This window comes from Heptranchias perlo, chromosome 25, assembly GCF_035084215.1.
Source record: "Heptranchias perlo isolate sHepPer1 chromosome 25, sHepPer1.hap1, whole genome shotgun sequence".
In the NCBI taxonomy this organism is placed as follows: domain Eukaryota; kingdom Metazoa; phylum Chordata; class Chondrichthyes; order Hexanchiformes; family Hexanchidae; genus Heptranchias; species Heptranchias perlo.
The window spans coordinates 38,187,721-38,214,038 of NC_090349.1; the positions used below are offsets into that span (position 1 = coordinate 38,187,721).

General features: G+C 41.9%; 1 protein-coding gene across 1 annotated transcript in view; it reads left to right on the plus strand.

Annotated features, from left to right (window-relative positions):
* The first annotated feature begins 277 nt into the window (after positions 1–277).
* Positions 278–26,318, plus strand: part of LOC137342404 (seizure 6-like protein) — a 199,163-nt gene continuing 173,122 nt past the window's right edge. The window contains exon 1 of the mRNA XM_068006333.1: positions 278–362. Coding sequence (XP_067862434.1) covers positions 278–362 — 85 coding nt within the window. The remainder of the gene's footprint in view (positions 363–26,318) is intronic.

Consider the following 26,318-nt stretch of genomic DNA (forward strand, 5'->3'; position numbering starts at 1 on the left):
AGCTGACAACCAAAAAAAGCGGTGACGCAAAGAATCGATCCTCAGCGCTTCAGAATGCGAAAAGTGGCTTAGATCTCTGACTGCCTGCTACTCTTCCTAAACAAGATCTGCCACCCTGGCTTTGAGTGAGAAGTGGGGGAGAGCGAGAGGGTGAGCTGCAGTCGGTGATCGCTGTTGTTATTTCGGGAGAAGCTAGCACAGAAAGGAAGATTTCTCTCTTTTTTATATATATATATAAAAAAAAAACAAGGGACCCGTTGGAAATAAGGAACCGAGGATGTTGCCTTTCGGATTGGGGAACTCTCGCGTTCTATGGGTGCTTCACGCGTTCTTGATGTTGGGAATCCAAGCCCAGGTGCAAGGTAAGATATTTCTGTTGTATAGACTCAGTTTTTTGAAATCTTCTCCCTTTTCTCACGTATTCCTCAAATTCTTTCAATCTGTACTCTTTTCCTAGCTCAATTAATTACCAGCTTTGTCTACTGGAGTGCTATCCTGTTCTTATACCTATCTTCCCTCTCTATATATATCCGTGTTATTGTTCTATCTCTTCTCCCAGTTATTTATTTCTCCAATTGCTTTTATTTCATTGTATCAATCACGTTCTGTTGTCGTCGCTTGCCTGGACTCTTATTCTCTTTCTCTTGTTTCTGCCCTTTCTTGTTTCAGTCCCCCCCCCCTCCCTCCCTCGCCCCTCTCACCCCCTCGTTTTCCCCTCATCTCTCTCTCAGGATTCCAACATTTCACTTAAAAACAAAAGATAAAAAGAGACAAAGACCGATCCGCCCACGTACCGCTCCTCCTCTCTCCTCAATGATAATCTTTACTTCCTCTCTCAAGACCAACGCTAACCTTTAAATAGTCTGACACATAAATTCTGTAACTTCCTCTGAAGGCTTCAATAAAAACCGTAAGGAGCCTTCTCAAGAGGACGTACCTTTCGGATTTAATTATTTCTGTTATAAAACACAATCGATATTTCTCCGGTGGTTTTGATCTAAGAAACCCTACTGAAACGATAAAGACATGTAATTTGATTTGTCTACATGCTTTAAATAGTCCCAAATAAATAAATGTTACACTACATCAGTGAATCGGAGTGGATCTGTTGTTTCTGTTTGCTTGTTGGGTAAGATGATCCTGATTTGGTGAAGAATAGTTCCCCGCTTGCTCGGATCTGATTTCTCCAGCATCCAATTAATGGTGCCTGCAACTATTTTTCACCGTTGGATCACAGCGCCGTGTATGGGGACCCTCTGAGACTCCCTTTAGTCAGTGGAGTCAGGATACTCATTTGTCAAGCTCCAAATGTATTAACAGTAGATTTATTTGGCCCTGTTTCCTGCCAGTGTGTGTTTTGATTAAACGTTTAGAGGCAATTGATGAAGGTTTCGGTCAATTTTTCAAGCTAAACCCAACTTGTACACACAATCACTCATATATACCGCCCGGGCGGTGTATATGAGTGATTGTGTGTACAAGTTGGGTTTAGCTTGAAAAATGTTTCGATTGTTGACCAACTTTTCTTCTGCTTCTCGATTCTGTCCATTGTCCGACAAAAAGTGCATGAAAAAAATGGTGTAACATCCATTTTCCTATCAGTGGGGTCACCAAAGCAATCTACTTTATTACAAGGGTGATAAAGTTTAGCCTGATGTAGAATAATCCAAGTGCGCAAGCCGCTCTGGATTGCAGTCAGAATCTTAATACTCCCGCTTTAGGTTCTAGTAATTGTCTGCACTTTGTGTATGTTTATCATTACAGCACTGGACACTGTAGCAGCGGCATGCAATGCTGTCTGTGGTGGTGCAATAATGCTTGGTAAAACAGATTCTTTCTATCAAACAATTTACCATTTGGACAGTAGCCAAGGATAGTTTTGAACGTGAAATTTTTTTTCTATTTTGCAGGGGAATGTTCTTTCACCGTTTTAATGAAAAATAAAACTATTAGAGAAGGATCATTAATTTGGTTAAACTGGTAGCTGCGTGGCTGATTGTCTGATGCTTTAAGCACGATAAAAAAATGTGGAAGTTTGGTGATTCAGCACCACGGACAGATTGAGTTTGCGAATCAGTTTCAGCACCTCAAGCGTGGACAGCTCCGAACATGCTGAGCCGTGACCAAGCGGCGCCAGACTAGTCTTCCCTGTTATTAAACAGGGTACAATGTTGTGGCAGACTCGCCCCTCTAGTGCAGGTCCTTTTTAAAAAAAAAATAATGATTCCGGCTGGTATGGGGATCTTGTATATTCCTTATATAAGTGTGCCTTATAATAAATTGTCATTGAACGAGGTATAAAGCGTGACTCAAGTATCACAATGCTGTCTGAGGCCGGAAATGTACGCAATATGCATCATGCGATTAGACAAGAGCCTTCAACTCACCCTATTCTTGTGATGTGTTATTTTCCGAATGAATACCACGTATTAATACGCCCCCTCCTATAGTGTTCATTGAAGCTGCGTAAATGAACTGTCCTCTGCTCTGTTAAGGCCCGCTGTGAGTAAATTTGTTAATTTGGTGTACCTCGACCCCCCCCCCCCCTCCCTTCCCCAACTCTCACACACACACACAGACACACCCTGAACATGCTGACTCTTGCTGGGGTATGGTCCCTAGGCACCAGTAGCCTTCAAGTACCCTGCCCAAGTTGGCAATCTTCATTGATGAGGTGAGACGGTGAGTGTGGGCAGGCTGTTGGATCATGGAGAGAATCAGAGCTGAGTCCAATGCTGTCTTCACCTGACCTCTGCACATGGGAGTTGGGATCACTGGATAATCATCACCAGTGGAAACCCTGGCGAATGATTTTTTTTACCCTGGGGGTCACTGATGTGGATTGCAAGTCTGTCAGGGCGAGGACAAACTAAAGATCCAATCTGGGACCTTCTGGTCTGACTGGTTCAGTATCACACAGGTTTCTGCAATTGTCCACTAAGCTTTTGTGGGAGCTATTTAAAAATTGTTTGACATCTTGAAGAATATTAATCACAAGAGATGCTAAAGGTGTGTCCCTCACCTCTCCCTCAGGTGATCCAGAAGGTTAGGACTAGACAGAGATTCAAATTTACATATAACTGGATAACATGACGTGAAAAGGTCTTTGTTATAAATAACCTATGACTGTAAAATGATTATCAACCTCTATGAATGGCAATCATTATTACTCTTGTCATAACATGACTCCATTTGTATGGAGACAGCTTTTAGATCGAAAAGACTGCAATTTCTTGCTTTTGCTTTTAAACCCATGTTCCTGACTTAACTTTTACAACGTATTAAAATGAGTCACGCTGCACATAAAGGGACGTTAACGTCAGAATACGTTATTTGTTTCTTTACATGTGTATATAGAGAATTATAGGCCGAAAACGTCATTGTAATGATGGGGTAAAATTTCGTTTTTTTTTATTTAAAAAAAATTACAATCTGGGGTAGCATATTGGAGCTGCAACACATTGTATAATAGAACAATAAGTTGCAAGTTTGTGCTTGTGATGTTTACCCTGGAATTAATGCAGAGGATAAGGGCAAAAAAAAAGACTCTTCCTAAAGCATAAAACTACAGGACTGAGACAAATATAAAAATAAGACAAAGGAGGTTAAGAAACCGAACAGAAGAGCTAAATTAGGAAATGAGGTTAGGAAAACAGGGAATATTAAAGGAAACATCAATCATTTCTATAAATATATTCAAAGTAAGCAGGTGAAAAAAGTGGTGGGGCCATTAAAAGATCCCAGAAGTGACATGATGTCATGTGACCAAGGTGTAGCCAACATACTAAATACATTCTTTTCTGTGTTCATTGAGGAGACCATCGGCAGTCCGCCTAGCACAGAAGCTGGAATTCAAGTAGGGATAGAGGAAGTACTAAAAGAAATAGAAAGTGGTCACGGATAGGCTGAGGAAGGTAAGGGAAGACCAGGCACCAGGTTTGGATGGACTTCATGCAAGGGCATTCAAAGAAATGGCTAGCAAATGCAGTCAAGTCCTTAGCGCTATCTTTAGGGAACTATTTGAAGCCAGAGTAGTGCTCAAGGTTTGGAAAGTAATTTCCTTTTAAAGGGGGCACACGGATAGCCCAGGAAACTATAGGCCACAAAGCTTAGGAGGTAATTTTCAACTTGCTGCTTGAGTGTAAAACTGACATTGCAGTTTGGCCGTCCATAATAGAAACTGAAATCAATGGAAAGGAATATTAGGTGACGACTATAATGGGTGCCTGACCCACAAGGCCAGCTTCACGCTCTAGTGGAAAGTTGAAATTATCCCCTCATGGCTGTTTTGGCTAAAGTATTAGAAAAGATCTTGATTTTAATTAATTCTCAGGATGTGACCGTTGCTGGCAAGGCCGACATTTGTTGCTCATCCCTTGAAAGAGGGGCTAATGAAACACCTGAGTAGGTATGGTACAAGGGAGTCAGCATGGATTTGTGGGAGAGAGGACTTGCCGAACAAATTTACCGGACTTCAATGACAACAGAAATTCTGTGCGTGTGATTTATTTTGATTCTGCAAGGCTGCACAAGTGATTAGTCCACAAGGTAGAAAGATATGGGATGGGAGGCAAGCTTCTGAGGTGGCCTGAAAATTGATTAAGCCAGAGAAAGCAAAGAGTGGTTGTGAGTGGAGCTCTACAGATATGGCATGGGGTCACTAGTGGGGGTCAGGGGGAGGGAGTTGGCACAAGGATCAGTGGCACCATTGCTGTGTTCTATTTGTCCCTCAACCAACACCACCAAAAACAGATTTACTGATCATTGTCACATGTCTATTTCTGGGAGCTTACTCTGCACAAATTCCCTGCCAATAATATGCTTTGGGATGTCCTGAAGTTGAGAAAGGCGCTATATAAATGCAAGTTCTTTCTTCTTTCTTTACAGCGTATGGAAATGATTTGGAGCTGGAGCTAGAAACAAATCTGGTTATTTGTACATCACACTAAACTGGAAGGGGGGGTCAAACAATAGGGAAGAAGGAAATCAAATTCACAGGGATCTAGATGGGTTGGAAAGGAGGACTGATGAGTGGCAAATGTGAATAAATATGAGGTAATGAAACTAGGGAAGGAAAATATACAATAGGAATGTAAAATAAATAGTTCCAGGCTGCAGGTAACAACACATGAGAGGGACCTGGAAGTATTGGTGGCTAGCTCACTGAACCCAACAACACAGTGTAACAGCAGTAAGGAAATCTAACTGGATCTTGGGATGTACAGTCAAAGGGATTGAGTACAAATCCCAAGAGGCAATAATGAGTCTGTACACAGTACTGGTATGACCATTTTGGAGTACCATTTTGATTGCTGTACCATATGAAAGATATCCAGACATTGGACGCAATGCAGAAAAAGATGAACAGAATGATACATAGCTTAAGGCATCGGAGCTAAGAATAGAGGTTGAAAAGCCTGGGAACAAAAACAGAAAAAGCCGGAAGCACTCAGTAGGTCAGGCAGCATCTGTGGAGAGAACAGACAAGTCAATGTTTCAGATGTGGACCGTTCATCAGAACTGGAAGATATTATTGTTGAACAGCATCTAAAAAGAAACAGGACAAAGGGAAGAGAGAGGGAAGATATCTCACAGTCACGCACACACACACACACACATACACACACACAGCCTGGAATGAGAAGAGAAGGCTCAGGGCAGATACTATTTAATAGTCAAGATTCTTAGGTGATAGATAGATTTGACCCCAATAAGATGTTCAAGGTTGCCACAAACTCTAGAACCAGGGGATATGGGCTTAAGGAGGGAAGGTGCACTGTTTAGATTCTACTTTATTCAGAGGGTAGCAAATGTGAAGAATCGACCATCCAAGGAGGCAGTAGAAGCAGATTGTGTGGAAAAAATTCAGGGTGAATTGAATAAATGGTTGAGAAAGTGGCCAATTCAGAGGTATTCACTTTTGGGACTGGCCAGATGGACTGCAGAGTCTTTTCTGGTCCTGTGCTTGCTTACCTTCCTTAGGTTATGAATGACTGATTTCAGTCAGCCTATTACCAGGTAGAAAGTACATGCTTTTCTACTAGGAAGGGGGGAGGCAAATTGCCAAGCGAGGCATCCAGGGCTCCACACCTCTAGAAGTTGATTAAAAAGTGATATGTCAGATGGGGAATGTTGCACAGGATGGGTTACTGACAAAGAATAGAAAATAACCAAACAATGAAGGATATATTTTTTAAAAATAAAACCACTTGCTATTAACTTTGTACTCGCACAGTAGTATCATCTGCAATACAGTAACATTGCACGTTCAGTTCAAGAAGTCTGCGGAGGATAATAAAAAAAGGATAATAAAAAAACATTTACATTGCAGGCTTTAAAAAAGAGATTTCATTATGTAACTGCCAGTTGAGATCCACGGTGACTTTTAGTCACAAACACATGATTGTCACATGAATAATTGTACATGAATAATTGCACTCAAGAAGCCCTCAGGAAGCCCATAATTATTTGCTGGAACAATTGGAGTGGAGAGGGCTGTAACTGAATGAACAGTCATTTCCTCAGCTGCAGTAAACAACTGCCAAAACACAATTTGTTGCATCATCAAAAATTAAACAGTTACATAGTCCAAACACACAAATTATAGGCTTTGGTTTTTTTTGAAAAGAACCGATTAGAAATTATTAGATCTCCCATTTTCACAATGATTTAAATGTAAATTGTTAGTTATAAAATGTCAGATGACTCCTTACTATTGGATTGGAATTAAATTTTTTATTTTAATTTGACAGTGATTTTTTTAATATTTCGTGATTGCAGATTAGGGCTAGTACCATGAAACATAACATTCAAATTCTAATTAGTGATGAATTGCAGTTTTCATAATGCACTAACATTTCATTTATTTTGATCAGCCATAGAGACCCAACGCCCCCAATCTCTTGGATGTTTGTTGATCTCTTATAGAAAGTCATGACTCTCATCCCATTTCAGATTAGTGGTGCCTCACCATCGCACACTTCCCACATATTTATCCCATATAGTCAATTCTAACAACCCTGGCCATTCAACTGTAATGCATGTTAGACATATATAGATTTAAATGCTAGACATAAAGAAATATTACTTAAACTAATGCATTTTTGGAGGGGAGGAGAGTACTCAAATCAGCCTTTGAGTCCATTCATTTCTTCACATTTCAATTTATTTTATGTACTGATGTCATATTTTAAAATGGATATAATCACTTTCCTTTTGAAGAAGTCAAAATGTCTCCTTATCCAATGTCACCTAAACCATGAATACCTTTATGTTTATTTTTTTGCACAAGATGCTTAATGAATGTGGCAAAATTAAGATCAGTGCTATAGTTCCGAAATATTCTCCTACAATCTGAAATTTTTTAAACAACTTTCCCAGAATATCTGTCCTTTTTTGTTGGATGTTTCAAATGTTCACTGGTCCTTTTATCTTTAGGACATAGATTCAGGTCCATGCCTGAGATGTTTGCTTTTCCATTATTCATCCATGAGTGTGAAAGATGCCTGATTGCCACAAGGACCAGTCAATGAACCTTCGACAATATCCTGCTCTATTCTATGGGTATTGCGGAACTGAGATATCAAATCACAGAAGAACAATTTACTTGTCACAGTCCATTAATTTAAAGAAGCAGGTTTGTTTCACAAGTAATATATATTACAGTTTTCATTGTGAGTAAACCCTCCTTCATGCCTTTGTAACCTCTAGATTCAATTATTCCAATGCTCTCCTGGCCGTCCTCACACCTTGCATCCTCCGTAAACATGATCTCATCCAAAACTCTGCTGCCCGTATCCTAACTCACACCAAGTCCTGTTCACCCATCACCCCTGAGCTCGCTGACCTACATTGGCTCCCGGTCCGGGAACGCCATTGATTTTAAAATTCTCATCCTTGTTTTCAAATCCCTCCATGGCCTCACCCCTCCCTATCTCTGTAACCCCCGAGATCTCTGCGCTCCTTCAATTCTTGCCTCTTGCGATCCTCGATTTTCATCGCTCCACCATTGGCAGCCATGCCTTCAGCTGCCTAGGCCCTAAGCTCTGGAATTTCGTCCCCAAACCTCTCTGCCTCTCTCTCCTTTTAAGACACTCCTTAAAATCCACCCCTCTGACCAAGCTTTTGGTCACCGGTCCTAATATCTCCTTATGTGGCTCGGTGTCAAATTATGTTTGATAACGCTCCTGTGAAACGCCTTGTGACGTTTTACTACATAAAAGCGCTATATAAACTAAATCAATGCAAGTAGTTTTTTTGGAAGAGCCATTTTTCGCCAAAGGCTCGTCAATGGGGAGCAAAGGTACACCCCTCAGTGGAAAGGAAAGTGAATGGATGGCACATTAGCCTACCCTCATTATATTACAGTGGTTAGTTACCTAGGAGTTTGGGGACATTGTTAAGAGAAAGCAATTTAGCGGGCACCATCTATGAGGACTCCAGTCATTGGAGAGTGCACATGCCAGAGATATGAAGACTGGGGCTGAGAGGTAAATTTGGGTGTGAAAAAGGGACCAAGACTGATTCAACGAAGAGACCACAGGAGAAAACAAGGTTGGGGCCAAGATAGTGAATCCAAGTAGTGGCATTAATGAGGCTGAGATGAAGTAGAAAATCAGAGGGTACAACAAAGAACAAAAGGAGGTGAGAAGAGCAGAGGAAGCAGTAAGATCACATAGTACTGAGATAAGGGGCAAAGGGAAGAGTAGGTGAATCTAAAGGAAGTCCATGGTCTGGTTTCTGGAGTTGGTGTAAAGAGAAAAACTGAGACCAATATGAATAGTGAAATGATGAGAGATGAGAGAACATTTCTTCAGAGCTGGGCAAGCTTACTAAGTCTAAAAGTGAGGTACATAAAGGGCTTGATATTTCAGCAAGGCAACTCATTGGCGGACAAGACAACTTACAGCTTTGGCAAGCTGTAAAACAAAATAAGTAGTCCATTTCTAAATAGCATTAACATGTTTCTTCCTCCATCTTTGATGCGTTCTGTGTTTTTCAGTTTCCAGGTCTTTACAGACTCAGTCAGATCTTTCCTGCCCATTTACTCACTGCTGACTGTGTTGCCTTTATTTCCTCCATTAGCTAATTTCAATGAAGAATTAGACACATGGATAAAGCATCGATTTTCAAATTGAAGTCAGCGAGAGGACCACAGGGGTCCTCGAGGGTATCAGATTTCTGTTCAGCTGGGGCTGGGCATTTCACGTCCCACGAGTACATTATCTGTTTCAATATTGTTCAGTGTTTGTTGATTTACTAGCATGTTATTTGGGTTGCTGTGTACTAATAAAGAGAATGTCAGGACAGAGGCCCTCAGAGTGTAACACTTGTAAAGAGATCCCTCATGCAAAAAAGTTTGAAAACCACTGGTATAAAGTACTACTTACAGACTGCCTTCAGAAAACGGTTGCTAGCACTCAGACCAGGAAAGTCCCAAGTCCATTACAAGGTCTGTGCTAGCTTATCTGATCTCAGCCACGACAGCAGTAGGCGTTGCTACATTTGGCCTCTGTATGCCTGGGCTAGAGATAGTTCAAGTCACCCAGTGCTCCTATTCTCGACTGCTGTCTAGTGACCCCTGCTGGAAAGTGAACACTTGTGGACAACTGGTGAGGGCAGGATTGCGTTCCGCTGTGATGCCCCCTCCGTCTACACTTGAGTAAAATGCTCATCATCCGACCACATCCAAGAAGAACAATCACCAAAAGTTGGCTGTTGTCACAGAATTGTGCCCTATTATAAGTCAGCAGATCGATGAGACAATATCAGAAAAGGAAATAATGAGGGTTGCTGGTGAATTCAGTGTAAGTCAGGTGGATTTGACTGACTAGGCTTATACCCTGGAGTGAGTGTCGGCAGGTGATATTAAACCAGTCAGAGTATCAATCTGAGCAGGATCTGGACGAGACTTTTTTATTAAACAAAAGCAAAATCCTGCGGATGCTGGAAATCTGAAATAAAAACAGAAAAGCACTCAGCAAGTCAGGGCAGCATCTGTGCAGAGAGAAGCAGAGTTAACATTTTAAGCTGATGGCCTTTCATCAGAACTGAAATTTTTATTAAACTTTTTTTGACTTCATCATAGAGATGTTGTTTTTTTATGGAATGCATTTTTTCCATGGAACCCTGGAAGATCTGAAAAGTCAGAGGGACATGATAATCACACAGTGATGTTTTACATGGATTTTAAAGACTTCTGTGAAATTCAAGCTGCCCTATCCCCAACACCTTGACTTCATGGAACTTCAGGTACTCTGAAGAAAAAAAAAACTCCCTGAACTCCCTACAAAAAATGTACAGCCTGTGTATTTTATTTCCTATTGACTATCTGATGCTCTGTCAAGTCAGTGTGGGGGAAGAGGGTACAGCCTTAATCATCCCGTGCGCTGTCAATTATACTCCACAGTCTCTCAAATTAAAATTCATGCGACATTCAGCCTAACATTTCAATCAATAGAATTGCCTTGTCTTGAGCTCTTCGGGATAACATACTGCGTTACTGAGCCTTTTTCCTGGGTGCCATTTTAAGATGAAGTCGCAATGATGAAAGACATAAGTCCTCTTAATCACATTAAATTAACATTTCTAGGTATCATTGATATGATAAGAAAAATTCACTCAAATAACCTAATTTATAATTAAACATCCACTTTCAGTCCACAGTCCAGGGTTGTCGGGTGTTCTGAATGTGCTAACACAATGGAATACTGATAAACGGACATAATTAAAATATATTATGCTTGGCCCAGTTTATTTAGGAGTTACAGAACAAAATAATTGGTTTACAAGTTGCGGTTCCATGGCCCATTTAATCCTTTCTTCGTGTCATTTGTCTCCTACACCAACCCCCACCACAATTTCTTTGCCTCCTTTCCTAAAGATAAAGAAGAAAGAACTCGTATTTTATAGTGTCTTAGCACATCGTCAGGGCATCCCAAAATGCTTTACAACCAATGGATTACATTTGAAGATTGTCATGGTTGTTACCTAGGTAAACATGTTGGCCAATTTAAACACAGCAAGGTCCCACAAGCAGCAAGTGAATGAAAGACCAAATAGTTTTTGGTGGTGTTGGTTGAGGGAGGAATGCTGGCCAGGACACTGGGAGATCTCTCTGCTCTTTTTCAAATTGTGTTACGGGATCTTTTGTGACCACTTGACCGGATAGACAGGGATTTGGTTTGATGTCTCAACCAAAAGACGGCATGTCCAGCAATGCAGCACTCCCTCAGTGCTGCACTGAAGTATTAACTAGATAATCTTCTCAAGTCTATAGTGGAGTGTGAACCAACAACCTTCTGATTCAGTGTTCTCGGCTGATTCTTGCTCAGGGTTTAGTTGCACTGTTGTACTTATTCAGTCAGAGCTGGAGAAGTATTCTGCCATGGAGACCATCACACCTTAGCCCAACCCTGTTCTCCCAACATTCTTACATTTACGCTTTCCAGCAGGAGTCGCTGACCGTGGCCAGCAGTGGGAATCGTGGTTGATTTCCCGAACCCCAGGTCAGTAGAATTGAGACCAGATGAAGCACCTCAGTTACTATCTTGGCTAAGAGCAATTAGCTCAGCACAAACTGGGAATTGATCCTGGGACAATTAGTCAAAATAATTCAGTCTATGGCACTTAACCCGTCAAACTAAATTACCTGAGAAACTGTCTGCAAGGTAATGTGAAGAAAAAAACATAAAAGATGTTCAACAAAAAATAAACTTTACACAGACCAGATTAGACTTGTGACTATCCTGCTGTTTTTAGGTAAATTGAGGCAGTGGACTGACTATATTCTGTGTGAATGATTATGGAACATTTTGTTACTTGACTAGGGTCCTATATTGAAATGTGTTGACTCTATCTATAGGATTCTTATGGCTTCAGACATCAGATAATTAAGCTCACAACAACAAATTGTCTTTAATGATTTTACTAGAAGCACTGCCAAATAAAGCAAGAGTATTTACCTCAGTTCAGGGAACAGAAGTACAGTAGCATCAGCGCACTATCTTGTCGAGTCTGTCCTAACAAGCTATGGCTAACCTAGTTGTAGTTGTACCTGACTTTATTACATTAGGGAACTGTCCTTAGTCAATACTGACCATGAGATATCTGTACCTTGCTCTGATTATGTACCCAAGGCTGCTTTTTGTCAGATAGAAATACCACTTCCTTGTTCCACTTCTCCATACAAAGATTATCTGTTGATATATCCTCCTTCTATACAATTGTAACAAACATGAGCAGGATGTTAGGTTCTTATGAGATACACGTATGTGCATTACTCAACTTAACAATGTTGATATTCTGATTCTAAAACTACTAAAAGGTCATACTGGTACAGATATTTAATAATTCTCCATTGTAAGCAAAAAGAACAATAGTACAACGGCATACTGGCTAAGTCCGCAGAATCTCATCCGCCCACAAATACTATGCTTTGGATCAAGGACTCGATATAAAAGGAGTGAATTGGAAATCAGTTTGGTCGATTTAGATTCTAGACATGGGAAGGAATGGAAAGTGTTTCGATTAGACTCTATTTTTGGATCAGAATTCTGCTTGAATCAGGCATGTATTCACCTGGAACTCTGCACCAGTAATACAGCAAACACATCAGATAAATGAATGGAAATTGGAAATAATCCCAAACCACATTCCACCTATACACAATGCATTCACTCCTAATAACTGGATACATTCCTGCTCAGGTTACAATTTACCATCATTTCAGCTCAAATCAGATAATTGGGTATGTTTGTGTGTGTTTGTTATGGTGGGAGAACTGCCTGTTTACCAGTCCCAAAGATTGCATTGTTGATGGCTGTGAAAAGTCTGCCAATGCATAATTACTTTGTTGCTTCACTGATGCAAGGTAGGAAAAATTGGGGGACATCAATAAATCAATAATGTTGGGGAATTTACGATTGAATTACAAAGGGATGAACATTTGTATTTTGCCTTGGATAGATGTTGGCTCAATATTAAATTCTAATCCCAACTGCGGTTTTGACCATTAAGATTGTGATTCTCTGAACCTTAAACCAACTGAGGAAACAAGCTCTGAAAATCTCAACACAATTCCACTTACCTCAGAGTTCAGATGATGCCATAAAGATTTGTAAAGATGCTTCAAACAATGGGATTAGACTATAGCTTTGAGCTCTCCCCCTGCTATCCTTTATCTTATATAATAGTATATCCACAGTTTAAGATTTCTCCATTAGAGCACCGCTTTATGGGAATGTGCAGTACTGGAAGAGACTCTTGTGGTCCCAGCGTTTGAAAAATTCTATACAATATCTCATCTCCTCAATCTCTTTCTCTGGATTCTATCCATGTCTGTTGCCTCCCCCGGAAAACCTATTCCACACATTTGGCAATCTCTGTGTGAAGTAGCTAAATCAAAATCTACCCTCTTGTGAGCTTGGGTCTCTGTCCCTTGCAGTGCTATGGCAGGTGATGGAGCCCAATCTCAGCTGGAGGCACCAAATGGAGGTCAGGCACAAGGGGTCTCGTCACTGGGTTGGGATTGCTTCAGTGTGACCTTTCAAGAGAGGCGGAAGCTGGAGAGCAGGTCACCTGTCCACGTTCTGGGCGACTGAACATTGATAGCACAAAGAGAAAAATGAAAATAGTTTCTTACTGTGTCGGGAGAGTTCAAAGGTTACAGTGATGTCTAATGTGAGGCTCCTGAAAGGATATTAGTCTTGTGACCAGATACTAAAGTATCAACAGAAAGTAGTTTATGGTAAATGGACAGGAAATTCTGTATATATTTAATTAAATGTAGCAGTGGTCTGTGTTGTGTTAATAGACACAGAAATTTATTGCACTAAAGATTTGATTGTGATGAATTCAAACAAGCTGTTGTAGCAGCCTCCGACTAGCTCCAAAAACTATGCTTAACTCCAGCTCAGTGTGCAGCCAGGCAGAGTCAACATGCATCAAAAATCAACCAGAAACGAGACATTAGCACAAGGGGAGTCTTACCCTGATGTCTAGTTAATTGACAAGAGTCTGGGGAGAGCACTGATGACATCCTACAGAGTGCTGTATTCAGTTTGTGCATTAAATTAAATCAAGGAATGAATTCTTAATACAGGGATAGCTGCGGAATTCCTTCCTACGACAGCCTCCACTCCTCTTTCAGGTTCAATGATGTTGTATACTTGGATTGTTCGGAACCAAGGAATAAAATTAGTAACTTCTCTCCCCTGCCTCCAACATTCATCTTTCCTCAGCTGCAGGCACAGGCTCCTGCTGAGGCCACAGGTCCATTAGCACTGGCGTTCCTCCAGTACCTCAGTCATGTGGCCATCCTTCACGGGTGACTGAGCCTGCACTATGAGTGTTGGTAAACTCTTTGACCGTGGAATCTTAGCCTGATGTCTAGTTCATATTTGAGAGTCTGGAGAGAGAACGGATAACATCAGACAGAGAGCTGCATTCTGAGTTTATGCAATAAATTAAATCAATAAACGCATTCTTACTACACCAGTAGCTGTGGAATCCCTTGTTGCATTGCAATGAAATTTGATCCTGTACTCACCCAACAAACATGTGTTGTTCTTTTCTTTCCTCCTTGTCTCTAGTGTAGTGGCCTTACTGCTACCCCTGCAGGTGTCAAAACATAGGAAGTTCCTCATCAGTTACACACTGGTGTTGGTGGGATCTTACTGTGCACAAAATGGCAGCCGTGTTTGCCAACATAATAGTCATTGCACTTCAAAGTATTGTCTCTGAAGTACTCACCAACTGAACCATCAGGGTAGTGAGGATTTTTTTTTAAAAACCTTAATTTTATTACTTTGTTTGGAATCTCAAGTGCCTGAGTATCTGAGTAAATCGGAAGTGTTGAAGTCTGAGTAACTGGGTTTCCAGTTATTGTTGTACATTAGTTTTGCCAGTTCTCAGGAGGGGGGCTTCATGTTTCTGTACATGCATGCTGCGATTTCCCTGATCCCACCGTGCGTTTCACTCCTATCATCGCAGGTTCCAGCAGGATGGGGCTCAGCTGTGATACACACCTTTATTTAACGACTTTGCTAAAACTCACGGTCTAGGCTCAGGTGAAGATCGGCCAATTGGGCCAGGTAACAGAGTCACTGCCACTGGAACTATATCCTAGCTCGAGTTAGCATCTTCAGGAGAGCAGAAGAAAACCGAGCCAAAAAAAAGATAATGATTGCAGGTGTCTAGGGGAGTATGGCTTGTGTTTGAACTCAGTAATTAATGGTGATGAGCAAATATTCAAACTAGTCAGCTAGTAGTCATTTGCAAGGAGTACAAAACAGGCGACAAAGGTGTGACCAGCTGTAAATTTAGATGATCGTTTCTTTGTTTATTTTCTATAGGCACGTCCCCATTTATTGGTGCATTTATGTAGCAGTATTGCCATTGATGACAGCCCAGAATGAGGGGGCATAATCTTAAAATTAGAGCTAGGCCATTTAGGAGGGAAATCAGGAAGTACTTTTTCACACAAAGGGTAGTAGAAATCTGGAATTCTCTCCTCCCAAAGGCTGTGGTGCTAGCACAATTGGAGCTTTCAAGACAGATGGATGGATTTTTGTTAGGTAAGTTTATCAAGGGATATGGAGGTAAAGTGGGTAAATGCCGTTGAGGTGCAGATCAAATGATCTAATTTGAATGGTGGAGCAGGCTCGAGGGGCTGAATGGCCTACTCCTGTTTCTATATTCCTGACTTCAGTAACAGAACTGTAACACATTTATATTTGTCACAACTCTCAGAAACATCTCAAAGCGCTTCAGGCAATGAATTATTTTTTGAAATGCAGCAACCGTTTTGTGAGTAAGAAAAATCCAGAGCGAGAAAATGCTATTTGTCCCTTCGAGCCCACTCCACCTATAGTTATTCCATGGTGGACTTCCTTCCCACACACATGGCAGTCATATTGTACAGTGCAAGATCGTACAAGAAACAACGTGATACCTGATCAATGTTTTGCTTCATTGTTGTATTGGTAAAGGGAGAAAGGCTACTGGGATACCATGGACTCATCGTTCTTCCCTGAATAAGGCCATGGGATCGGTATTGTCCACCTGAACCACTAAAACCAGGCAGACAGGTTCTCAGTTTAAGATGTTATCCAAAGGGTGGCACCTCCAACAATGCAGTCAATGTTTCATGCCATTGTGACTGTGTAATTTAGAGATGCTCCCTTAACAATCAATATCTGACAATGTTGTAATTGGGCAACTGGGTTTATCCAAACTGGACTCACCGTGAGTCACCATGATGACGATTGTAAGAAATGCTTAAGCGACTGTATATAAAGTTGTTTTAAACCTTATTAAAGATGTTCCTTTCTTTATTTAGTTGGATTACAATGAACTCTCAAACAAGTACAAATAAGAACAGTAGAAAAAAGGGACACGCAGTATTCAGAGTTAATGTACTTTTGTGATCTTATTTCTCTCCTGCTTCTCAAATTCCTTTCAGCAAACAACCTAGATTACAACTCATTCCCCTCCCCACCCAATAGCATTCACTGATATTGCTGTAAAGTACCATTAAACATCACATGAGGCTCTGGGGGCTAACTGATGATCTGGAAACCAGTACAAAGATTGGTAAGGGACTTAATTAATAGATCGCTCTGAGGTTTTACCTGAAACGAAAATCTAACTTACTGAACATTTAAGCAATTGTCGAGTAGCCAAAAAAAATAAGAGTCCCATAATTTCAGGATGTTACGATTATGGCAAAATGATCAAAGGGCCTCTAGCTGGAGCATAAGGAAGGATTGTGATGGGACATCAAAGTCTGACCTTTGTTATTCTGGCACTTTGGCTCGATGGAAAATGGAATTAATCCCTGCATCCCTTAACACTTTCGATTTAATGAAACAGGCTGAATTGCCATGCACTAGGGAAAAGTGACGTGACTATTTTTATAATGTTTGCATATCATTTTTAAAAAATCAATACTGATCTTACCATTTTAATCCATTGCTTTACAGGTTTGTGTTTTTCTGCAACACATGTCACAACTTGAATATCAAAATATTGAAATATTTTTGCCCTATCATTTTTGATGAATTTAGGTGCCCCTGCTTATTTGATATCCTTTTGTGTAAAGGACATACAAACAGGAAATAAACTGCCATGTGAGCTTGGGACTAATACTTATTAAGCACTGTAGATGTGAGCAAAATATTGCTGATGATGGAAATCTGAAATAAAAACAGAAAATGCAGGAAACACTCAGCAGGTCAGGCAGCATCTGTGGAGAGAGAAACAGAGTTAACATTTCCAGTACTTTCTGTTTTTATTACTGTAGATGTGAGTGTGGTTAGTGACCCATTTAGGAGTGGGTTTTATTGGGTAAGTTCATTCCTCTCCTGTCCTCAAAATGCTTGATAATGTTCGAGTATAGTTCCATGGGCACTGGCTGCCCTCTGGTACTTCCCCCATATGATCGTTCTTCATGCCAGAACCTAGACAATGCATGTCGGGTGATTTAAACAGCAGTGAAAACAGAAGAGGAAGTGCCAAAAAAATATGGCGGGCAATAACATTGGAAGGAACATTGCCATATTTCCAGTACGAATCCGTGGCTGGGTATCACTGGTTTATCAGCAACACGATGGTAATGTGAATATAATCGTGTAATGAAGATTGGCACTTGCATGTGGAGTGTGTAGGCAGCGGGTGAGGTTTACACTTCATTAGTTTAATGGCGCCAAATACCACCTGTGTAAATGCTGATCTGTTCATCCAAATGAGTTTGTTTAACACCTCATCATTCACAGCCTATATAGTTCAGATAGTGCAAATGTCACACTTATTTGCTCCTTTTACGGTCCTTTTACATTACAGCTTGGTGCAGTCTCAGCCTCAGAAAGTTGATACCAAAATGAGTTCATGGCGATAATATCCTGATTTTACTTTTACACTCATACAGCACAGAAGGAGGCCATTCGGCCCATCGTGCCTGTGCCGGCTCGTTAAAAGTGTTATCCAATTAATCCCACTCTCCTGCTCTTTCCCCGTAGCCCTGCAATTTTTTCCTTTTCAAGTACATAATGTAGCAGAGTAACTGAGGGCCCTGATCCCTGAGTAGGAGTGTGGCCCTATTAAGAAACCTCCCCTTTAAGAAGTAATTAAGGCTGGAGTGGGTGGACACCTTCCCCAGTCAGGTGAGAGTTAAAAGGGCAAGACACAAGAGAAACAGGACTGCTGCTGATATAGAGCTCCCTTAACATAGCCCACAGAGGAAGCTGGAAATCAGCAGGGGCTGGCCTGGGCTCTGAGACCTGTGAAGGAGTTGATGAGCTGAAAGGCAGTCGAGGGCAGTTGCAAGGCAGCTGCGGACAGCTGAAAGAGCCTGGGACTGGAAAGCGTACTAGGCGTTGCCAAAGGTGCTAGAGTATGCTTTGTGTGGAGTGAATTAAAAGAAATGTGCTACGAAGTATGAATTGGTCAAGGACTATCGTTTGTCATAAGAAGATGGTGATGAGACAGTAGGATTTTGTGACAATAGCCAATTCCCTTTTGAAAGTTACTATTGAATCTGCTTCCACCGCCCTTTCAGGCAATGCATTCCAGGTCATAACTACTCACTGTGTTTAAAAAATCATTCTCCTTATCTCCCCTCTGGTTCTTTTGCTAATTAACTTAAATCTGTATCTTTTGTTTAGTGACCCTCCTGCTAGTGGAAATAGTTTCTCCTTATTTACCTGTTGGACCGAATGGGCTCTTTCTGGGCTGTAGACTCAATGTAATTCTATGTAACTTTTAGGAAAAGTTAAGGTGCTGTTTTAGTTTGGATTCCAGGAGACTTGTGTCTGTGAGCCGGTGGGCAGTGTTGATGTTTTCAAATCACAGCTCTTTATGTTGGCGCTGTTTTAGTTTGGATTTCAGGAGACTTGTGTCTGTGAGCCGGTGGGCAGCATTGATGTTTTCAAATCACAGCTCCCTTATCCTGGTGCTAGACTTGTATATTAAACTTCTCGTGGATCTGACGAGACTGCCTCCAGGGAAGAGATCTGGATATAACAGTGCAAACGCCAGGAACTGGCTCACGGGATCCAAGTTTAAGTGGCACCATTGTAAAAGTGGCTAAAACCAATAGAGTACATTGTGTTAAACAGGTGTAAATAGCTTATTTAGTCCTGTTTAAATCATGGGGTGGATTAGGAGACTGGCAGCAACATCAGAACAACTGCAAAAACTGAAGTTGCTCTTCTGGTACAATGCAGAAGTTAAAATGTTCTCACAACTGCAGTCTAGCACAGTTAGTTACATTCTTTGCTTAATAAGACACCCTTAAATCTTTGCTGTAAATCTTCCAGTCCTATTCTTAACCAGATAATCCACTTTAAAAAAAAAATTTGATCAACAGTATCATTAGGTGTCAGCCATGGCTCAGTGGCTAGCATTCTCACCTTTGAGTCAGGAGGTTGTGGGTTCAAGTCCCACACCAGAGACTTGAGCACATAATCTGGGCTGAAACTCCAGCGCAGTATTGAGGGAGTCCTGCACTGTTGGAGGTGCCTTCTTTCGGATGAGACATTAAACCGAGGCCTCCTCTGTCCTCTCAGGTGGACGTAAAAGAGCCCACAGCACTATTTTGAAGAAGAGCAGGGGAGTTCCCCCCCCCCGGGTGTCCTGGCCAATATTTATCCCTCAACTAACATCACTGAAACAGATTATCAGGTCATATCATTGTTGTTTGTGGGACCTTGCTGGGGGCGAATTGGCTGCCATGTTTCCTACATTACAACAGTGACTACACTTCACAAGTACTTCATTGGCTGTAAACGTGCTTTGGGACGTCCTGAGGTTATGAAGTCGCTATATAAATCCAAGTCTATCTTTCCTTCCTCTATTATCTGTTTCTGATAAGCAGCTATTCCACATATCCACTGGTTTGGGTGGGAGGAATCTAATAATCTCTCATCTGACTTCACATTTGTTAATTTTGTACGTCAGTCCTCAATTTCTACAATCACAGTTCAAGTTTAATAATCTCTTACATTATCCATTCTTCTCAATATTTTAAAATCTAGGTTGCATTCCCCACCACAACCTTCGTTTCTCCAGTGAGAACATGTTCTGAGCCTTTCTTCAGATGGTTGAGGTCGGACTCTACGAGATGAGTAACGAATGCACTCACCGTTAGTTACATTCCGGCATCTTTTATTTTAATGTTAAAAATGGCAGGCAGAGGGTATTTCATACCAACCCATTATCATGTTCATTACTAATAGTGCACAGCATTATTTTAACCCATTAAGGCTTTTAACGCCATAGAAGTTTGCAGCACAGATTCGACCCATCATGGTAGAATAATCCAAAACTAATCCCACTGCCCTGCTCTTTCCTTGTAGCCCTGTATCGTTTACTTCAAATACTTCCCTTAAAAGTACAAAAGTCTCTGCCTCAACTACTCCCTGTGGCAAAGCATTTCATGCTTTAATGACCGTGTAAAGAACTGTCTCCTAATCTCTCTCCTCACTCCCTTCATGGCAATTTCAAATTGATGACACCTCATCGCTAACTCTTCAACTAGAGGAAATGTTCTTTCCCGGTCCATTATCAAAACCCTTCATAATTTTTAAAAACCTGTATTAAATCTCCTTCAGCCTTCTCTGCTCCAGAGGAAATAGTTGAAGTATCTCAAGTCTCTCCTCATAACTATGACCTTAGTATTGGCCAATTTTATATTGGAGAGCATTTTTTTAAAGAAAAACTAGACATTGGGTATAATTGAGCTTTTCTTCCCTTTAAAGTTTCTGCTGCATCTCACAACCGATATTCTAGAGAACCCTGTTCTGTACTATGATGTGTTTTCTTATGTATTAGCCTGTTTAAATTATGGGGTGGATTTGGAGACTGGCAGCAACGTCAGAATTACAGTACAGGTGAAGTTGCTCTTTTCGTATTTGTAACTGTGCCCTGGAATGGCCCCAAATGCTGGCCGGTACAGGTGTACTGAGGGCTGTGGTTGCCTGCAATCAGAACAAAGTGACAGCCACAATCGCATGACTACTGTCTATTTACCTTTGCCAACAGTAGCACTTTGCCCCTGCAGAAAGGGAACAAAAGCGCTTGACAAGATGGTGATTTCCCCATCTTTGGAGGCAGTGCTGTAATATAAATGGGGTGTCTCAGAATTGTTGTCGCCTCTCTTCTCTGAGATTACTCCAAGGCAATGCTTGGCTCAGTTGGTAGAACTCTTTGCTGTAGGTCTGAAGGGAGCAAATCCAACAACAGCAGTCGAGCTCCTAATGTAAGCTGACACCCCATTGCAGTGCTGTAAGGGTGCTACATTGTCGCAGATGCTGTCCTTCAGATAAGAGATTAAACTGAGGTCCTGTCAGATAGATGTTAAAGATTTCAAGATCAGGGAGATCTCCTGATATTTTCAACCAATACCGCCACCAAACAGATGTATCGGTCATTCATTCCATTGCTGTTTCGGACACATTGCTGGTGTAAGATGGCTGCCACTTTGCCTCCATTTAACAACAGTTACCATATTCCAAAAATAATTCATTGTGTGAAGCACTTGCAGATGTTTTGATATCATGAAAAGACGCTGTGTGAATTAGACACACCATCCTAAATATATCTTCGTAGCTGAGTCATATAGGGTTAAAATAGCCTGTTTCTAATCAGATAGCCTGAGAGGTGTCACAGTCCTGTTGATAATTGCATTTTTTTTTTAAATGTTATGGGAACAAAATTTCTCCTTCAACAATGTTTTCTCTATAATTAATTGCAAGAATGCATGGTATCGAAACTTGTGATTTCCATACCCGGTCGTTAATTCTGGAGAGAAATCAGCATTCTCCTGTTTGTCCATTTAAAATAGGAAATTTACTCTCCTCCTGTCCTCAGGTCTGATTTCCCATCTGTGTGAATGGAGTAATAGATACTTTATAGATATTTAAAATAGAAGGGAAAATGCTGGATGTGCACAACGAGTCTTAGCAATATCTAAAAGAGAAAGGCCCGCTAACATTTAAGGTCACTATTCATGATTGAAGGGTCTACACCCGAAACATTAACCTATCTTTTCTCTTTCAGATGCAGACTGACCTGCTGTTCATTACCAGCTTTCTTTTTTAGCATTTCAAATATTTAGCTCAGTTGGATATGAAGACTTCATTTTTTTTTGTCTTTCTTCTTCAAAACCAATTTCTTTCCAACTGAAATGAATGAGTGTAGTTGCGAGCAATTCACAACGGTTTCCAATGCTCAGCTCTATTACCTTGTGCTTTCTATATAAAAGGTTCAGAATAAATTTCAATCTGGAAAAATTGGAGCTCACAAGGTCCAATTCACGATAATGGAAATGAAGCAAATTGCTGTAATATGTATTTGGCTGCCTTTCTTGCTTGGCGTGTAACCATTGAACTGCCAGTCTCATCACTTTAAAGCAGTGTTACTAACTTTATGCCAAGTGCCACAATCCCAACCAATGTGTTGCTTGAGTGCCAGCCTCAAGAACGCTGCACCAAGGATGATTGGCCGTAGATAGGAACAGCAGTAGGCCATTCAGCCCCTCCAGCCTGTTCCGCCATTCAATTAGATCATGGCTAATCTGCATCTGCGGTTTGCTGGACAGTGAACTCTTGAATTCAGTCATATCACTGTGACCAGTTACTAAGTGGAAGCCAGGAACCTCCCCACTGGAAGAAGAAAGAAGCCAGTAGTTCCATTGAATAGTTCTAATTTAACAAAACATTTCTTTGATATACGTGAGCTGGGATAATCTTGCCTCCAACAAGTGTTCCTTTGCCTACTTTTGCTGGGAATCTTAACTGGGTCAACACAGTGAATGCCTGTCCGAGAACTTCATTGATCAGAAGATATAACCCAGAACTCAAGCTAAGATTTACCCCTCACGCAGCCTCTATTCTACCTCCTGTCCGGTTGTGGATTTGATAAGAAGATGGGAATCTTGAGAACACAATGGCATTTGTGCTCCAACTGGTAAAATCCATTAGGCCCAACAAGCTTGTCACTTATTCATAGATCAACGCCACCAACCCATAGTTTCACTGAGGGGAAAATTTCCACTTGTCAATTTGAGTGACACTGGAAACGAAGTGGGAAGATTTGCTCTGATTACTAGAGATCTGAGAAAATATTCCTGCTATATTTCCAATCTAACTAATGCATAGCGACCAATGAAAATCTCCCTAATATTCCTCAATTTCTTCTCTCTCCTGAAACACTCTAGGGGTAGATTTTCAATTTGCCACCCAGGTGGAAAACTAATGTTGTAGATCAGCCGCTGGTTGCAGAGATCGCCCGATTTTCGTTTGCATTGAAATCAGTGGAATTGAAAATCAGTGGGTTTCTATAACCGGAACCACACGTTGCAAGTTATATCCCTCTCAAACAGTGCGGATACAAGTAATGGCAGCTGCTGAACCATTTCAGAGTCGCCAGCGTTAAACCGAATGTTTGGCATCAGTGCAAGAAAATCATGAAAATCGTGACAAACGTGTCGAATGAATGATGGGTTAATAATCAAGGGATGAGAGGAGGCCTTCACCTCATCAGTCTGGTTTAAATTGAAATCCCAGTGCTGGCCCACTACATCACCCAGTTTCCTTCAGGCCATATTATTTAATGGTGTGGTTTGTATCGAGGGGTTACCGACCTTTCCACTGCTGTTTTGTATCTTACAACATGCACAATCCCCAGTTTCTATGCTCCAATATCAACCGCTGAGTTTTTTTTACTGTAAAATATTGGGTGCCAATTGTATTGTCTTTATAAACCTTCTGTACAGATATATTAGCTATGCTCCAGAATTTGACTCATTTGGTTACAAAAACAATTAATGCTACATGTACATTTAGTGCTGCTCACACTGCTGCTGGAATTAGCCTGTTTACCTTGAAGGGCAGTGTCCACAAATTAACAACTGCTGTTTTAAAGGTGCAGTTCCCAACTATACCCAGGAGCTGCTTTTGTTTTTATTCATTCATGGGATGTGGGCGTCGCTGGCAAGGCCAGCATTTATTGCCCATCCCTAATTGCCCTTGAGAAGGTGGTGGTGAGCCGCCTTCTTGAACCGCTGCAGTCTGTGTGGTGAAGGCTCTCCCACAGTGCTGTTAGGAAGGGAGTTCCAGGATTTTGACCCAGCGACGATGAAGGAACGGCGATATATTTCCAAGTCGGGATGGTGTGTGACTTGGAGGGGAACGTGCAGGTGGTGTTGTTCCCATGTGCCTGCTGCCCTTGTCCTTCTAGGTGGTAGAGGTCGCGGGTTTGGGAGGTGCTGTCGAAGAAGCCTTGGCGAGTTGCTGCAGTGCATCCTGTGGATGGTACACACTGCAGCCACTGTGTGCCGGTGGTGAAGGGAGTGAATGTTTCGGGTGGTGGATGGGGTGCCAATCAAGCGGGCTGCTTTGTCCTGAATGGTGTTGAGTTTCTTGAGTGTTGTTGGAGCTGCACTCATCCAGGCAAGTGGAGAGTATTCCATCACACTCCTGACTTGTGCCTTGTAGATGGTGGAAAGGCTTTGGGGAGTCAGGAGTTGAGTCACTCGCCACAGAATACCCAGCCTCTGACCTGCTCTTGTAGCCACAGTATTTATATGGCTGGTCCAGTTAAGTTTCTGGTCAATGGTGACCCCCAGGATGTTGATGGTGGGGGATTCGGCGATGGTAATGTCGTTGAATGTCAAGGGGAGGTGGTTAGATTCTCTCTTGTTGGAGATGGTCATTGCCTGGCGCTTGCCTGGCGCAAATGTTACTTGCCACTTATCAGTCCAAGCCTGGATGTTGTCCAGGTCTTGCTGCATGCGGGCATGGACTGCTTCATTATCTGAGGGGTTGCAAATGGAACTGAACACTGTGTAATAATCAGCGAACATCCCCATTTCTGTCCTTATGATGGAGAGAAGGTGATTGATGAAGCAGCTGAAGATGGTTGGGCCAAGGACACTGCCCTGAAGAACTCCTGCAGCAATGTCCAAGGGCTGAGATGAATGGCCTCCAACAACCACTACCATCTTCCTTTGTGCTAGGTATGACTCCAGCCACTGGAGACTTTTCCCCTTGATTCCCATAGACTTCAATTTTACTAGGGCTCCTTGGTGCCACACACGGTCAAATGCTGCCTTGATGTCACAGGTAGTCAATCTCACCTCACCTCTGGAATTCAGCTCTTTTGTCCATGTTTGGAACAAGGCTTTAATGAGGTCTGGAGCCGTGTGATCCTGGTGGAACCCAAACTGAGCATCGGTGAGCAGGTTATTGGTGAGTAAATGCCACTTGATAGCACTGTCGACAACACCTTCCATCACTTTGCTGATGATTGAGAGTAGACTGATGAGACGGTAATTGGCCGGATTGGATTTGTCCTGCTTTTTGTGGACAGGACATACCTGGGCAATTTTCCACATTGTCGGGTAGATGCCACTGTTGTAGCTGTACTGGAACAGTTTGGCTGGAGGCACGGTTAGATCTGGAACACAAGTCTTCAGAACTACGGCTGGGATGTTGTCTGGGCCCATAGCCTTTGCTGTATCCAGTGCACTCAGCCATTTCTCGATATCACGTGGAGTGAATCAAATTGGCTGAAGACTGGCTTCTGTGATGGTGGGGATATCGGGAGGAGGCCGAGAAGGATCGTCCACTCGGCACTTCTGGCTGAAGGTGGTTGCAAACGCTTCAGCCTTGTCTTTTGCACTCACTCCGCCATCATTGAGGATGGGGATGTTCACAGAGCCTCCTCCTCCTGTTGGTTGTTTAATTGTCCACCACCATTTACGACTGGATGTGACAGGACTGCAGAGCTTTGATCTGATCCATTGGTTGTGGAATTTGCTCTGTCTATAGCATGTTGCTTCTGCTGTTTAGCATGCATGTAGTCCTGAATTGTAGCTTCACCAGGTTGGCACCTCATTTTTAGGTACGCCTGGTGCTGCTCCTGGCATGCTCCTCTACACTCCTCATTGAACCAGGGTTGATCCCCTGACTTGTTGGTAATGGTAGAGTGAGGAATATGCCAGGCCATGAGGTTACAGATTGTGCTGGAATACAATTCTGCTGCTGCTGATTGCCCACAGCGCCTCATGGATGCCCAGTTTTGAGCTGCTAGATCTGTTCTGAATCTATCCCATTTAGCATGGTGATAGTGCCACACAACATGTTGGATGGTGTCCTCAGTGCAAAGACGGGACTTCATCTCCACGAGGACTGTGCGGTGGTCACTCCTACCAATACTGTCATGAACAGGTGCATCTGTGACAGGTAGATTTGTAATGACGAGGTCAAGTAGGTTTTTCCCTCATGTTAGTTTGCTCACCACCTGCCACAGGCCAGTCT